General features: G+C 35.2%; 1 protein-coding gene across 2 annotated transcripts in view; it reads right to left on the bottom strand.

Moving 5' to 3' along the window:
* Positions 1-17266, bottom strand: part of LOC127698469 (N-acetylgalactosaminyltransferase 7-like) — a 52203-nt gene that overhangs the window by 30932 nt on the left and 4005 nt on the right. For both annotated transcript variants that reach the window (XM_052201946.1, XM_052201945.1), the window contains exons 3-4: positions 6876-7062; positions 825-963 (exon numbers count right to left, since the gene is read on the bottom strand). In XM_052201946.1, the coding sequence (XP_052057906.1) occupies positions 825-963; positions 6876-7062 (326 nt within the window). The remainder of the gene's footprint in view (positions 1-824; positions 964-6875; positions 7063-17266) is intronic.

Below are 17266 nucleotides of genomic sequence, written 5' to 3'. Positions count from 1 at the left end.
TGCGACAAAAGTCGCAGGCTCGACAAAAACTAGCATTTTATAAATTTTGATAGCTTTTGGGTGTACAGCATTTCCTGAAATTACAATAGTAAATCTCACATTTTTCTACATCAATCAACAAGCTTTACAATTTTCTCTGCAATCACTCTCCAAACAAACTTCTTATTGTGACTCACTGCTGATATTTTCAAATATCTACATGCAGAAAACCTTAAAATCATACTTATAAAGTATGATCAAGAAGTGTGATAATAATATTACTGTAGATTCATTTATTTTCGTGGTTACTGATTTTTGTGGATTAAGGAAAAAATGTATTTTCGGATTATTTTTCGTGGATATTAGATTTTGTGCTTTTGCTTAAGTCTGTCCAATAGTCTGCATATAAGCCTATAGAAAATAAGAACTTTGTTGAGCATTTAAATTTTACAACTTACTCATCCAGCCTAGTATCTGGTATAGCCCTATCATACAACTTACTCATCCAGCCTAGTATCTGGTATAGCCCTATCATACAACTTACTCATCTAGCCTAGTATCTGGTATAGCCCTATCATACAACTTACTCATCCAGCCTAGTACCTGGTATAGCCCTATCATACAACTTACTCATCCAGCCTAGTACCTGGTATAGCCCTATCATACAACTTACTCATCCAGCCTAGTATCTGGTACAGCCCTATCATACAACTTACTCATCCAGCCTAGTATCTGGTATAGCCCTATCATACAACTTACTCATCCAGCCTAGTATCTGGTATAGCCCTATCATACAACTTACTCATCCAGCCTAGTATCTGGTATAGCCCTATCATACAACTTACTCATCCAGCCTAGTATCTGGTATAGCCCTATCCATTGCAATTTTATCACTGTTTACCATATTAAAACCATACTCTCTAACAGACTGGTCAGCCCTGAGTTTCTCTTCCATACTGGTATATACAGCCTGTCCACCTTCACCTGTATAAAAAAAAATGTTAAATTGTCCAAGTATTTTTTTTTGGATAGGGTAACAATTATAATTCTCTACCTAGCCCATGGTTTCATATAATTAAAGATAGAAGGAATTCCAAAAAAAAAAAAAAAATGGTAATTTTTATAATGAATTTTTTAAATTTGCAGTCCTGAAACTTGCCACCAACCCTGTGTTTTCCTATACACATGATATTGATTGTATATCTGTTACTGTCACCCAATGCATCTTACTCTCCAACAAAAGAATAACATGGCAGTGATTCATTAACAATTCATGGTCCCATCTCAGCAAAATACAGTACACTGATAAACAATGGGTGCCAGTCAATATCAGATTGACAGTGATCCATTAGTGTGAGATATGACCTTGTTAGTCTTTTGCAAATGGTTATAATCAGTTGCATTTGGTCAATGAGATGATGAGTAATTTCCCATTGCTATAAATTTGTTCAATGTACAGTCTTATAACAAAAATAATCAGGTGCCATTGTGTCAATACTCCAAATAAACTGCTAACACAGTTATGCAAATATTCAAAGTCAATGAACCATGACTGAAGGTACAGGGATAAACAATCTCCATGGAAATGAGATGTGCTAATGCTTATACAGCTGCATACCAAATACCATTGACTTATCATAAGCATTAGAACATCTCATTTCTATGGAGATTGTTTAACCCTGTACCTTCAGTCATGGTTCATTGGCTTTGAATACTTGCATAACTTACATGTTTAAGTATTGCTATTTTAATTTCAACATTTGCATTATCAAAATAACAAATAAACTGCTTCGCTTAGCACAGCTGGATACACCCGCAGAGGTCCAACCCTGAACAGTTGGGGCAAAAATGGACACAATATTCAAGCTTGATACGTCTGAATTTGGATTGTAACTAAATATTTGACATATTATAGGTTTCTGAATAAATGTAGTCAAAGAACTTGAAATTGGTTATATGAATTGAATTTATATTCAATTAAAAATTTCTTGCTGTTGTGCAATACACTATGCTGTTGCGCAATACTTAGTAAATCTGTTCTCAGACTATAAACAAATAAAATTTATAAAATTCTAAAGGGAGCTTACATCAATAGATATAATCAATTCACCAAAGTTTCATAAGAATTGCTGAAAGCATTTTTGAGTTATTGTCTAAAAACTGGAAAATCCTCCCTTTTTTAATGAATAAAACCACATAACTCGGAAATGTAAAATCTAAAATTTATAAAATTCTAAAGGGAGCTTACATCAATAGATATCAACAATTCATCAAAGTTTCATGAGAACTGCTGAAAGCATTTTTGAGTTATTGTCCGAAAACTGGAAAATCCCCCTTTTTTTTATGAATAAAACCCCGTAACTTGGAAACGTAAAATCTAAAATTTATAAAAATCAAAAGGGAGCTCATGTCAATAGATATAAACAATTAACCAAAATTTCTTGCAAGTTGGTGAAAGCATTCTTGAGTTATTGTCCGTAAAAACTGGAAAATCCCCCCTTTTCTAATGAATAAAACCCCATAACTCGGAAACGTATAATCTAAAATTTATAAAAAACGAAAGGGAGCTCACGTCAATAGATATAAACAATTCATCAAAGTTTTATGCAAATTGGTTAAAACGTTTTTGAGTTAATGTCCGACATGTTGACGACGGACAGACAGACGGACGGACAGACGGACAACGGTATACCATAATACCTCCCATAAATAGGCGTATAAAAAGTGAGACATATCTCTGTGTTAACAGTTTATTTGGAGTATTGACACAATGGCACCTGATTATGATTGTTATAAGACTATACATTGAACAAATTTTTTGAAACAGATGTCTCGCTTTTTGGCTCCGTCAAGGTGAGATAAAATGGGCATAGTCCCATAACTTCATTAATACTGTGACAAATCAAATATCTTAATAACGCGGCTCATGTCAGTTTTGTGTGTCAACTCCTCTGATAATTGAAATCAATATCAAGTTTTCAATATAAAAAAGGAACTTGTACTTATCTTGAATTGAATTGAATTGAATTGAGATATCCTTCACTAATAACAGGTATTTTTTTACTTTTAAACTCGGGGCACAGGAAGAGACTGAACTGCTTTAACTCATGGAAGATCTCATAATCTTCAATACAATTTTATTATAAAACCTACTTTTTCTTTAATACTGCTGTTACAATTCAATATTCAAAATACAGAACCTTTAGTCATCAATAACATGTCAAAGATTACTAATCTGAAGCACTTTTAGCTCTTTTTCTTTAAAGGTATTTACCTAAACTTAAAAGTTGTTTCACCACAATAAAATGTCTTTGCACTTATACGGCATAAAACAAAAAACACCAATCAATCAATTAAAAGTTGTTTTTCATGTCTAAGTAACTTACCTAGGCTACTTGTAGCTGGGTTTTCTTGTTTAAAGTATCTAATTAGAATAGGCGGTTTTCCCTTGTCTAAAATTTCTTATTTTGATCACTTTTTGCAGATTTTTCATTGGATATGTAACTTACGTAAAATACTTTTAGCTGTGTTTCCATTGTTTTAGGTTTACTAAATTCAATTGTATCCGAGTTTCTATAGTTTTAAGGTTTTACTTTAACCATGGAAGTAATATTGAAAGGAATAAGAACAATGTCAGTTGAAAGGTTTCATCTTCGTTACCGCCTATCTTTCGATTACTCGTTAATCAGTTTACGATATGGAATGGTAGTTGATTCTCCACATGTGGTCGATCAAATCACTGACACTTTTCGGTCGTTTTCGTGTTCATGGAAAATTACGAACAGACAAGTTGTTGTCGTATATACGTGCAAAGTAACCCGAATAGTCCACTCGTTACATCCTGCTGATGTACGCTGCCGAATAGAGTAATTCGTTCAATGTTGATTTTAGTCTAATTTTCCTATTTCTGTTTATTTCGATCTTAAAAAGTGGAGAACATGGGTGGATTGTTTTTAAATTTTAATATTTAGACAGTTACGACGCCATTTCTTAAAAATTTAAGAATATGATTGTACAAAAAATATGTTTGGACCCCCTTTTATTAAATATGAATAATCCAAGTCATGCGTGTATACCAGTCAATTAAAATATTCACAAACGTTTCTATTCTTTAAACTAATTCGTATAAATGAATTTGCGGTTAGGCAGATAGGGTCAAGCTCATTTTTCTGTTTGTTTTTATTTTTGCTGTAGCGTGTTATATTAACTGTATTAAAACACTTTTTTAAAATAGATATTTACGAACTTATTATCCCGATTTTAGTTGTCCAGTTTCAATAATGTAATCAATAACATTTATTACATATACATAAATTCAAAATACTTGCAAGTGAATATCCTTTTTTAAATCTTGATAAACTTTACACATTTCAATAGTAAATAAAATGCTTCGTTGAGCGCAGCCTGATACGACCGCAGAGGTCGAACCCTGAACAGTTGGGGCAAATTTGGACACAATATTCAAGCTCGATACTGTCTGAATTTGGATTGTGATCAAATTTTTGACATAATATAGGTTTCTGACACAAAATAAATGTGGTCAAAGATCTTATAAATCCATTGCCCAATACTGTGCAATTGAAGATTTCTTCTTGAAACTTTTCAAAAATTTGAAATTTTTAAAATTTTGTAAAAATATATGAATCCCTTAAAAAAAATGGGGGGAAAATCCCCCCCCCCCCCAACTTTTTGAAACCCCCTTGGAGCAATAACCCCAAAACTCAATCCCAGCCTTTCCTTTGTAGTATGGAACCTTGTAGTACAATTTCAGAGAGATCCATACACTTACACACAAGTTATTGTCTGGAAACTAGAAAAATGCTTGTTTTTGGCCCTTTTTAGGCCCCTAATTCCTACATAATTGGGGCAATTAACCCCAACCTCAATCCCAGCCTTCCCTTTGTTATATGGAACCTTGTGGTACAATGTCAGAGAGATCCATACACTTACACACTAGTTATTGTCTGGAAACTAGAAAAATGCTTGTTTTTTGCCCCTTTTTGGCCCTTAATTCCTAAACTGTTGGCCCCATAACCCCTTAAATGAATCCAAACCTTCTACTTGTGGTATTAAACATTGTGGTACAATTTCAGAGCAATAGAAATACTTATACACAAGTTATTATCCTGAAACTAGAAAAATGCTTGTTTTGGGCCCCTTTTTATGGCCCCTAATTCCTAAACGGTTTGGACCATCATCCCCAAAATCAATCCCAACCTTTCTTTTGTGGTATTAAACCTTCTTAAAAAATTTCATAGAGATCCATTTACTTAAACTAAAGTTATTGTCCGGAAACCAATGTGTCTTCGGACGACGACGCAGACGACGACGACATCATACCATTATACGATCCCAAAACATTTTTTGTGGTTGTATAAAAAATCTATGTCTTCATTTGTCTTCATTATTTTGTAATCATCATGTGAAACCTGATCGCTTCCTCGGTATTACCTGTTTTACTCAGGATCTGCTTTCAATCGGAAAATACTTTTAGATCAGGTAAAAAGCAAAAATATGCAAAAATAAATACAATTTTCCATGTTGAACTGCTGTAGTGTAAACAATTCTCGTCTGTTTTTCATGTTTTTTACATCAATCGATTTCTTTTTGAAGGTAGAAGTTTTATATGATACAGCGCCACCTTGTTAATTAATAAACTAGGATTTCACACAGGTGCTTTATGATTACCGTACTCGATAAAATCATGTGACTGATAAGAAATTCCAGATGCCATTTTACAACCGCTGTATCACAGATAGTAACCAAAGGGGTCTTGCCGCTGAGACTATAATTGGATAAAATCATATGACTTTAGTACAGAGCTCTGCATGCCGTTAATACATGCTTATTAGTCATTGTTATTCCTTTCAATATTACTTCCATGCTTTAACCATTTTTAGATGTGTTTCCTTTGTTTTATTGTATTACCTGAACACTTTTAGCTGGGTTTTCATTGTTTGAAGGTATTACCATAACCACTTTTAGATGAAACTTTAGTGCTTTTAGGTATTCCCAAAAACTTTTATCTCGGTTTTAATTTTTCAAGATATTGCCTGCACCTCTTTCAGGTGTTTTTGTCTCGGTTTTAATTTTTAAAAGATATTGCCTGCACCTCTTTCAGGTGTTTATGCCTTATCTTGTCTGAATGTTTCTTACTTGGGCAACTTTTAGCTGGTTTCTCATTGTGTGAAGGATAATTACCTGGACCACTTTTAGTTGGTTTCTCATTGTGTGAAGGATAATTACCTTGACCACTTTTAGTTAGTTTCTCATTGTGTGAAGGATAATTACCTGGACCACTTTTAGTTGGTTTATTATTTTGTAAAGGATAATTACCTGGACCACTTTTAGCTGGTTTATCATTGTGTGAAGGATAATTACCTGGACCACTTTTAGCTGTTTTATCATTGTGTGAAGGATAATTACCCGGACTACTTTTAGCTGGTTTATTATTTTGTGAAGGATAATTACCTGAGGCTCTTTTCACAAAAAATCTTATGAGAAAAAATACTCGTAAGTCATGAACATTTCAATATAACTTACGATCAATTTCAATCGTAAGATATTTTGTGAAAAGAGTTCCTGGACCACTTTTAGCTGGTTTATTATTTTGCGAAGGATAATTACCTGGACCACTTTTAGCTGGTTTCTCATTTTGTGAAGGATAATTACCTGGACCACTTTTAGCTGTTTCTCATTTTGTAAAGGATAATTACCTGGACCACTTTTAGCTGGTTTCTCATTTTGTGAAGGATAATTACCTGGATCACTTTTAGCTGGTTTATCATTTAGTGAAGGATAATTACCTGGACTACTTTTAGCTGGGTTATCATTTTGTAAAGGATAATTACCTGGACCACTTTTAGCTGATTTCTCATTTTGTAAAGGATAATTACCTGGACCACTTTTAGCTGGTTTTTCCTTGGGCTCAAAGTTACCCAATACACCTGGTTTTAGGACAGCAGTTGGTCCAAACTTCCTCTGTGGCTCTGGTGGCTTTAAATCTTTAGCCTCCATTGGATTTTCCACCACATTTTGTACCACATCATTTTTTACAGGAATTCCAGTATCATGATGAATTCCCTAAAGAAATCAGAATGTGCAAATCAATTAGTTAATTTTCCTGTTTTCATGAGAATAAGGAGACAAGTACCAACCAACCACAATTTTACTCTTAAGATTCTAGGTTTTAGTTTAATAGAAATAAGAAGATGTGGTATGAGTGCCAATGAGACAAATCTCCATCCAAGTCACAATGTGTTAAAAGTAAACAATTATACCGGTAGGTCAAAGTACCCCCTTCAACACAGAGCCTTGGCTCACACCGAACAGCAAGCTATAAAGGGCTAAAAAGACTAGTGTAAAACAATTCAAACAGGAAAACCAACGGTCTAATCTATATAAAAAAACAAGAAAGGCGAAACACTTATGAACCACATCAACAAACGACAACCACCGAACAACAGATACCTGACTTAGGACAGGTGCAAACAAATGCAGACGCCAACATTAATCCTAACCTGAAATAGTAGTGTAACATTACAACATAGAAAGACACACTATAAAATATGAATTGAAATGGCTTAACTCAATCAAAAAGACATATTAACAAAAACAAGTAAACATACACTGAACGAATAAATGTGATCTATGACACAATATAAACACAATATTAAATAAACTAGAGGCCCTCAAGCGCCTGTGTCGCTCACCTGATTCTACTTTGGTTTTGGAAATCATGTAAAAATAGATTAAAATCATAACCGATACCCTTATAATGATTGAGGCCAAATTTGGTTTAATATTGGCCCCGTAATTTAATCAAAAGCAGAAGACTTTTGTAAAGTTTACAAAAATTACCAATAAATTCATTGAAATTGTAGAAAATGACTTTATAAGGACAACAACTCCAACAAGATGTCAATTTTGCTCATGTTGACTTATGTGTAGATCTTCTTTCCTTGATATTTTTGCAGTTTACAGTAGATCTCAATCTATAAAGATACATGTATTTAGGTCTTCATCAGCACCTCATAAGGAACATTTATGCCATGTTTGGTTTCATTCCATTCAGTGCTCCTCTAGAAGAAGCATTTGTATGTATTTCCCAAAGGGTCTTATGTTAAACTAAGTCCCCTGCTAGCGGCCATCTTGGATGATGGTTGGGCTACAAAGTAACAACACTTGGTCAGCACCTCATTATGAACATTCATGCCATATTTGGTTTCATTCTATTCAGTGGTTCTCTAGAAGAAAACATTTGTATGTATTTCCAATAGGGTCTTATGTTAAACTTTCTCCCCCTGCTGGCAACCATCTTGGATGACAAATCAGCTACAAAGTAATAACACTTGGTCAGCACCTTAAAAGAAACATTCATACTATGTTTGGTTTCAATCCATTAAGCGGTTTTCTTGAAGAAGACATTTGTATACCGGTATATTTCCCATAGGGTCCTTTGTAACAACTCTTGGCCAGCACCTCATCAGGAACATTCATGCCATGTTTGGTTTCATTCCATTCAGTGGTTCTCTAAAAGAAGACATTTGTATGTATTGTCCATAGGGTCCTATGTTAAACTAAGTCCCCCTCTGGTGGCCATCTTGGATGATATATTGGCTTCAAAGTAACAACACTTGGTCAGCACCTCATAAGGAACATTCATACCATGTTTGGTTTAATTCCATTCAGTGGTTCTCTAAAAGCAGACATTTGTATGTATTGTCCATAGGGTCCTATGTTAAATGAAGTCCCCGTTGGCGGCCATCTTGTATGATGGATCGGCTAAAAAGTAACAACACTTGGTCAGGACCTCATAAGGAACATTCAAGTCATGTTTGGTTTCATTCCATTCAGTGGTTCTCTAGAAGAAGTTCAAAATGTAAAAAGTTAACGACGACGACGGATGCCAAGTGATGAGAAAAGCTCACTTGGCCCTTCGGGCCAGGTGAGCTAAAAAGGGGAGATGTAAAACAATGTCAAAAAGACAACTATAACCTTGGACAAAATGGCATTAAATAAAATAACGTACACAGGTAAATTTAAATATAATAATATTTTGTTGTTAGTACGGAAATATTTTTTACAAATTGATAAATTTGTTGTTCATAATACAAGAACAGAAGTGAAAATTTATCGTTATACTAAAAACTTATCAAAGGTGGTACATATTAACTAGAGGCTCTCAAGAGCCTGTGTCGCTCACCTGACTCTACTTTGGTTTTAGAAATCATGTAAAGATAGATAAAAATCATAACTGATACCCAAATAATGATTGAGGCCAAATTTGGATTAATATTGGTCCCGTTATTTAATAAAATATCCTGGTGGCCATCTTGAACAGTAAATCGGCAACAAAGTAGCAACACTTGGTCAGCACTTCATAAGGAACATTCATGCCATGTTTGGTTTCATTCCATTCAGTGGTACTCTAAAAGAAGACATTTGTATGTATTTCCCCTAGGGTCCTCTGTTAAACTAAGCCCCCCCCCTAGCGGCCATCTTGGATGATGGATCGACTGCAAAGTAACAACACTTGGTCGGCACCTCATAAGGAACATTCATGCCATGTTTGGTTCCATTCCATTCAGTGGTTCTCTAAAAGAAGACAATTGTATGTATTTCCCGTAGTGTCCTATGTTAAACTAAGTCCCCCGCTGTCTGCCATCTTGGATGATGGACCTACTGCAAAGTAACAACACTTGGTCAGCACCTCATTAGGAAAGTTCATGCCATGTTTGGTTTCATTCCATTCAGTGGTTCTCTAAAAGAAGACATTTGTATGTATTTCCCATAGGGTCCTATGTTAAACTAAGTCCCCCTCTGGTGGCCATCTTGGATGATGGACCGACTGCAAAGTTACAACACTTGGTCAGCACCTTGTAAGGAACATTCATGCTATGTTTTATTTCATTCCATTCAGTGGTTCTCTAAAAGAAGTCATTTGTATGCATTTCCCATAGTGTCCTATGTTAAACTAAGTCCCCCGCTGGCGGCCATCTTGGATGATGGATCGGCTACAAAGTAACCACACTTGGTCAGCACCTCCTAATGAACATTCAAGCTATGTTTTGTTTCATTCCATTCAGTGGTTCTCTAAAAGAAGTCATTTGTATGCATTTCCCATAGGGTCCTATGTTAAACTAAGTCCCTCACTGGCGGCCATTTTGGATGATGGAACAGCTACAAAGTAACAACACTTAGTCAGCACCTTGTAAGGAATATTCATGCTATGTTTTGTTACATTCCATTCACTGGTTCTCTAAAAGAAGTCATTTGTATGCATTTCCCATAGGGTCCTATGTTAAACTAAGTCCCCCGCTGGCGGCCATCTTGGATAATGGATCGGCTACAAAGTAACAAAACTTGGTCAGCACCTCCTAATGAACATTCATGCTATGTTTTGTTTCATTCCATTCAGTGGTTCTCTAAAAGAAGTCATTTGTATGCATTTCCCGTAGGGTCCTATGTTAAACTAAGTCCTTCACTGGCGGCCATTTTGGATGATGGAACAGCTACAAAGTAACAACACTTGGTCAGCACCTTGTAAGGAACATTCATGGTATGTTTTGTTTCATTCCATTCAGTGGTTCTCTAAAAGAAGTCATTTGTATGCATTTCCCATAGGGTCCTATGTTAAACTAAGTCCCCCGCTGGCGGCCATCTTGGATGATGGAACGGCTACAAAGTAACAACACTTGGTTAGCACCTCCTAATGAACATTCATGCTATGTTTTGTTACATTCCATTCAGTGGTTCTCTAAAAGAAGTCATTTGTATGCATTTCCCATAGGGTCCTATGTTAAACTAAGTCCCTCACTGGCGGCCATTTTGGATGATGGAACAGCTACAAAGTAACAACACTTGGTCAGCACCTTGTAAGGAACATTCATGCTATGTTTTGTTACATTCCATTCAGTGGTTCTCTAAAAGAAGTCATTTGTATGCATTTCCCATAGGGTCCTATGTTAAACTAAGTCTCCCGCTGGCGGCCATCTTGGATGATGGATCGGCTACAAAGTAACAACACTTGGTCAGCACCTCCTAATGAACATTCATGCTATGTTTTGTTTCATTCCATTCAGTGGTTCTCTAAAAGAAGTCATTTGTATGCATTTCCCGTAGGGTCCTATGTTAAACTAAGTCCTTCACTGGCGGCCATTTTGGATGATGGAACAGCTACAAAGTAACAACACTTGGTCAGCACCTTGTAAGGAACATTCATGCTATGTTTTGTTCCATTCCATTCAGTGGTTCTCTAAAAGAAGTCATTTGTATGCATTTCCCATAGGGTCCTATGTTAAACTAAGTCCCCCGCTGGCGGCCATCTTGGATGATGGATCGGCTACAAAGTAACAACACTTGGTTAGCACCTCCTAATGAACATTCATGCTATGTTTTGTTACATTCCATTCAGTGGTTCTCTAAAAGAAGTCATTTGTATGCATTTCCCATAGGGTCCTATGTTAAACTAAGTCCCTCACTGGCGGCCATTTTGGATGATGGAACAGCTACAAAGTAACAACACTTGGTCAGCACCTTGTAAGGAACATTCATGCTATGTTTTGTTACATTCCATTCAGTGGTTCTCTAAAAGAAGTCATTTGTATGCATTTCCCATAGGGTCCTATGTTAAACTAAGTCTCCCGCTGGCGGCCATCTTGGATGATGGATCGGCTACAAAGTAACAACACTTGGTCAGCACCTCCTAATGAACATTCATGCTATGTTTTGTTTCATTCCATTCAGTGGTTCTCTAAAAGAAGTCATTTGTATGCATTTCCCGTAGGGTCCTATGTTAATCTAAGTCCTTCACTGGCGGCCATTTTGGATGATGGAACAGCTACAAAGTAACAACACTTGGTCAGCACCTTGTAAGGAACATTCATGCTATGTTTTGTTCCATTCCATTCAGTGGTTCTCTAAAAGAAGTCATTTGTATGCATTTCCCATAGGGTCCTATGTTAAACTGAGTCCCCCGCTGGCGGCCATCTTGGATGATGGATCGGCTACAAAGTAACAACACTTGGTCAGCACCTCCTAATGAACATTCATGCTATGTTTTGTTTCATTCCATTCAGTGGTTCTCTAAAAGAAGTCATTTGTATGCATCTCCCATAGGGTCCTATGTTAAACTAAGTCCCTCACTGGCGGCCATTTTGGATGATGGAACAGCTACAAAGTAACAACACTTGGTCAGCACCTTGTAAGGAACATTCATGCTATGTTTTGTTACATTCCATTCAGTGGTTCTCTAAAAGAAGTCATTTGTATGCATTTCCCATAGGGTCCTATGTTAAACTAAGTCCCCCGCTGGCGGCCATCTTGGATGATGGATCGGCTACAAAGTAACAACACTTGGTCAGCACCTCATAAGGAACATTCATGCCATGTTTTGTTACATTCCATTCAGTGGTTCTCTAGAAGAAGTTCAAAATGTAAAAAGTTAACGCCGACGACGGACAACGACGGACGACGACGGACGACGGACGACGGACGCCAAGTGATGAGAAAAGCTCACTTGGCCCTTCGGGCCAGGTGAGCTAAAAATAGTGAGACGAGATATAACCATAAAATAAGTAAACATTGAATAACAAAAATGCATTATATATTGTATCAGCAGGTCAAATTAACACGCAAGTACGATTTGAACGTACTCTCAGTTACTGAAAGCTAGTTAAAAGCCAAAAACAATAACAAGAGTGGACACACTGAAATGTCTCGCCTGTTTTAGTGTTCATAATTGAATTTATGTTGAAAGTAAAAAAAATAAGTTCATATAAGCTTTACATTAAATTAACATTTTAATGATGAATGAACATGAAGTCAAGGTGAGATAAACCCTATCAGACAAACATGTAGGCCGTACAATCATTCCATACACCAAATTTATTTAACATATATTGCCTAAAGTATCTTAGAAACAAACCTCATTGAGGAAACTGAACTTTGACCAATGAACCATAAAATGAGGTCAAGGTAAGATGACACCTGTCAGACAGACATATACACATAACATTCATTCCATACAGAAAATTTTATGAACTTATCACTTATCTGCCAGTTGGAAATGTGAACCTTACGATCATTCTATACACCAAATATAGAAGACCTATTGGTGATAGAATTTGAGATATGGACTTTATCATGAAAACTAAATCATGTTCACTGATCCATTAAATGATGTCAAGGTCAAATGAAATATGTCTGACAGATATGTGAACCATGCAAGGTACGCACATGCCAAATAAAGTTATCATTTTACTCATAATAATTGAGAAAATCACATTACAAAAACCATACAGTTTTTTTTCCAAGTAGTTGCTGGACCAAGAAAATGAGGTCAAGGACAATGGACATATGACTGACAGAAACTTTGTCACATAAGGCATTAGAAATATTAAGCTGTAAGTAATGAGATAATGACGCTGCTGCTGCCGATGCCCCTGCCAACGCTGCTGCTGCCGCCCCTGCCACCGCCCCTGCCGAAGATCACTATCATAGTGTCTTCATACTACAAATTGTATGGGTTATTATCCATTATACATTCATGTTGAGTAACATGTTTTTAGAAAAAACAGCATCATAAAATCACATGGGATACACTTTTGGCTAATAAATCACAGGCAAATATAGCAACAACATTTGAGTAAATAAAATCGCATTATACAAATTTTTCTTTTGAAACATTAAGTCAAATGACTACTAAAAGCAAACTTTGAAATTTCTTATGAAATAATTTTTCATCTAGATTTAAGGTTCATCAGAAGGGATTGACAAATATGGCCATTTTTTTTTTATTTCCTCTTGAGTACAGACAAACCTGTGCACAAGGAAAAGTTTTAAGGCATTGCAGAAACTGGATAAATATTTGTCAATTCCTTGAGATGAACCTGAAAGACCCCCCCCCCACCCCAAAAAAAAAAAAAAAAAAAACTAAAATTATCTTCAATCTTTGATCAAAATATTGTAAAAAGTCATATTTTCATATTATCTATTTATCTATTTACGTTGCTATGCTAAAATATTTTTTACTTATCTCAATACTTATCTTATTTCATATGTATCAAAAATCAGTAAATGTGATTCTGTTGTGCAAACAAAATTTCAAAAGTTCTTCAATCTGTACATATTCAGCCAATTAATTTTTATGAAGGGACTGGAGTGAACTGTATTCTATGTTAAACATTCATGCATGAGTGACCTTATTTTAACATTTTCACACCTTCCAATGTTTTTGTTAATCACGCTTTAGTAATGATCCCTTAAAAGTTTTTATTATTTATTATCATTATTAATGTTATTTAAAGATTTTTATAAAATAATCTATTTCAATGTAAGTAATCAGCAGTTAAATAATAAAATACATTCCATACACCAAATATAGTTGACCAATTACTTATAGCATCTGAGAAGAAGACCAAACAACAGAAACTTAACATTGACCAATGAACCATGAAAATAAGCTCAAGGTCAGATGAAACCTGTCAGACAGACGTGCACACCTTACAATCATTCCATACACCACATATAGTTGACCTATAACTTATAGTATCTGAGAAGAGGACCAAACAAGAGCAACTTAACATTGACCAATGAACCATGAAAATGAGGTCAAGGACAAATGACACCTGCCAGACAGACATGTACACCTTACAATCATTCCATACACCAAATATAGTTGACCTATTGCTTATAGTATTAGAAAAACAGACCAAAACACAAAAACTTAACATTGACCAATGAACTATGAAAATGAGGTCAAGGACAAATGACACCTGCCAGTCAGACATGTACACCTTACAATCATTCCATACACCAAATATAGTTGACCAATGGCTTATAGTATTAGAAAAACAGACCAAAACACAAAAACTTAACATTGACCAATGAACCGTGAAAATGAGGTCAAGGTCAGATGAAACCTGCCAGACTGACATGTATCCCTTATAATCATTCCATACACCACATATAGCTGACCTACTGCTTGTATTATCTGAGAAACGGACCTAATCACGTAACTTTAACCTTGATCACTGATCCATGAAATGAGGCTGAGGTCAGGTGAACCCTGTCTGATGGACATGTAGACATTGCAAGGAACCCATATACCAAATATAGTTATCCTATTACTCATAATAAGTGAGAAATTTACATAACAAAAAAACAAAACTTTTTTTTCAAGCAGTCGCTGAACCATGAAAATAAGGTCAAGGACATTGGACATATGACAGACGGAAAGTTCGTAACATAAGGTATCTGCATACAAAGTATGAAGCATCCAGGTCTTCTACCTTCTGAAATATAAAGCTTTATACAAATAGTTTACGCCGCCGTCGCTGCCGGATAGTAATACCTATGTCTCACTTTCTGCGACTTTCGTCGCAGTCGAGACAATAAAAAATCATGCATCAGAGACTAAAATCAACTAAAACACATCCCAGAGATTTAGTATTTAAGTTGATTTTAGTCATTTTTTTAGCATAAATACAAATGGGAAAAGACACAAGTCAAACAGACTTGTGGAGTCTTCTCCATTGAACATATCTAACGATATAATATACATTGATATATAAAAGAAAGCATGCATACATTAAATATTATTTCAACAATTATATAAATTGGACAGAAATTAAATGGCAGAAAAGAAGAAGGAAAAAAAAGAAGAAAAGAAGCTGAACTTTGATGACGATGTGCTTGTTATCATGTTTAACTGTCTAAACAATAAGGAATCTCTACGGCCTTCTAATAATGACAAAACTGTAACACATGTTTAAAGATATTTTTAAGTTGGTACTGAGTACGTAGACATTTACCCGAGGTTAAAAGATTCTTGGTATTCTATGGTAAGATCCTTTTCAAATGTATTTGAATTGGCATGGATTAAACAGCTACATAACTAAAGGATGTTCTATTAAAATAAAGAGGTAAACATCAACTTATATGAATAAAGAAGATATTGCATATATGTCAATTCAAATAAAATTCAATGGCACAAAAAACCTAAACAGCATCTGCATGTTTAAAAGTCAACATCCATAACATCTATAGAGGTCAACATAATGCCTCCTTAATGATTATGATGATAGATGGCTGCTTAACGTCCAGTGGCAAATTAATATTCATATTCAGGATGAGAGCATGTTAATGTAATATGAAATATTAACCCTGCTTTGAATTAGACCGACAAGCTGAGCCAGATTTTAAACGTGCTAGTTCCCATGAACAGTCAGCAGGAAGACATGTTACATTACCCAGACACATTATACATATATATATACAGACTACGAGCTGACCAGCTTTTGCTCTTACTCCTTAGTGCCACATGCTTAGTGGAGAAGCAGCAAATACCAATTTCAAATTCTTTGGTTTGACCTGGACAGGGTTCGAACCCACTACCTCCTGCACTCTAGGCAAACACACTACCAAGAGACCACCGAGGGGGTTGCCTCCTTAATAGACAGGTTTCGCTATAAAAATTTTCTCAAGTAGTAATTAGTCCTACGTCTAAAAAAATTGTGAACAAATTTAACAGTCAGAGACTATCAAAGATCTGCCATCAAAATCAAAATAATATGAAGCTGTTTAGACAATATCAACTAATGTGAATCTCATTAAGAAATAATATGAAGTTGTTTAGACAATACCAACTAAAGTGAATCTCATTAAGAAATAATATGAAGTTGTTTAGACAATACCAACTAAAGTGAATCTCATTAAGAAATAATATGAAGCTCAGCCTGAGCTGTTTAGACAATACCAACTAAAGTGAATCTCATTCAGAAATAATATGAAGTTGTTTAGACAATACCAACTAAAGTGAATCTCATTAAGAAATAATATGAAGTTGTTTAGACAATACCAACTAAAGTGAATCTCATTAAGAAATAATATGAAGCTCAGCCTGAGCTGTTTAGACAATACCAACTAAAGTGAATCTCATTCAGAAATAATATGAAGCTGTTTAAACATTACCAACTAAAGTGAATCTCATTCAGAAATAATATGAAGCTGTTTAGACAATACCAGCTTAAGTGAATCTCATTCAGAAATAATATGAAGCTGTTTAAACATTACCAACTAAAGTGAATCTCATTCAGAAATAATATGAAGCTGTTTAGACAATACCAACTAAAGTCAATCTCATTCAGAAATAATATGAAGCTGTTTAGACAATACCAACTAAAGTCAATCTCATTCAGAAATAATATGAAGCTGTTTAGACAATACCAACTAAAGTCAATCTCATTCAGAAATAATATGAAGCTGGTTAGACAATGCCAACAAA

Source organism: Mytilus californianus, unplaced genomic scaffold (genome assembly GCF_021869535.1).
Source record: "Mytilus californianus isolate M0D057914Y unplaced genomic scaffold, xbMytCali1.0.p SCAF_4, whole genome shotgun sequence".
Lineage (NCBI taxonomy): Eukaryota > Metazoa > Mollusca > Bivalvia > Mytilida > Mytilidae > Mytilus > Mytilus californianus.
This window is presented reverse-complemented; position numbering and strand designations above follow the sequence as displayed.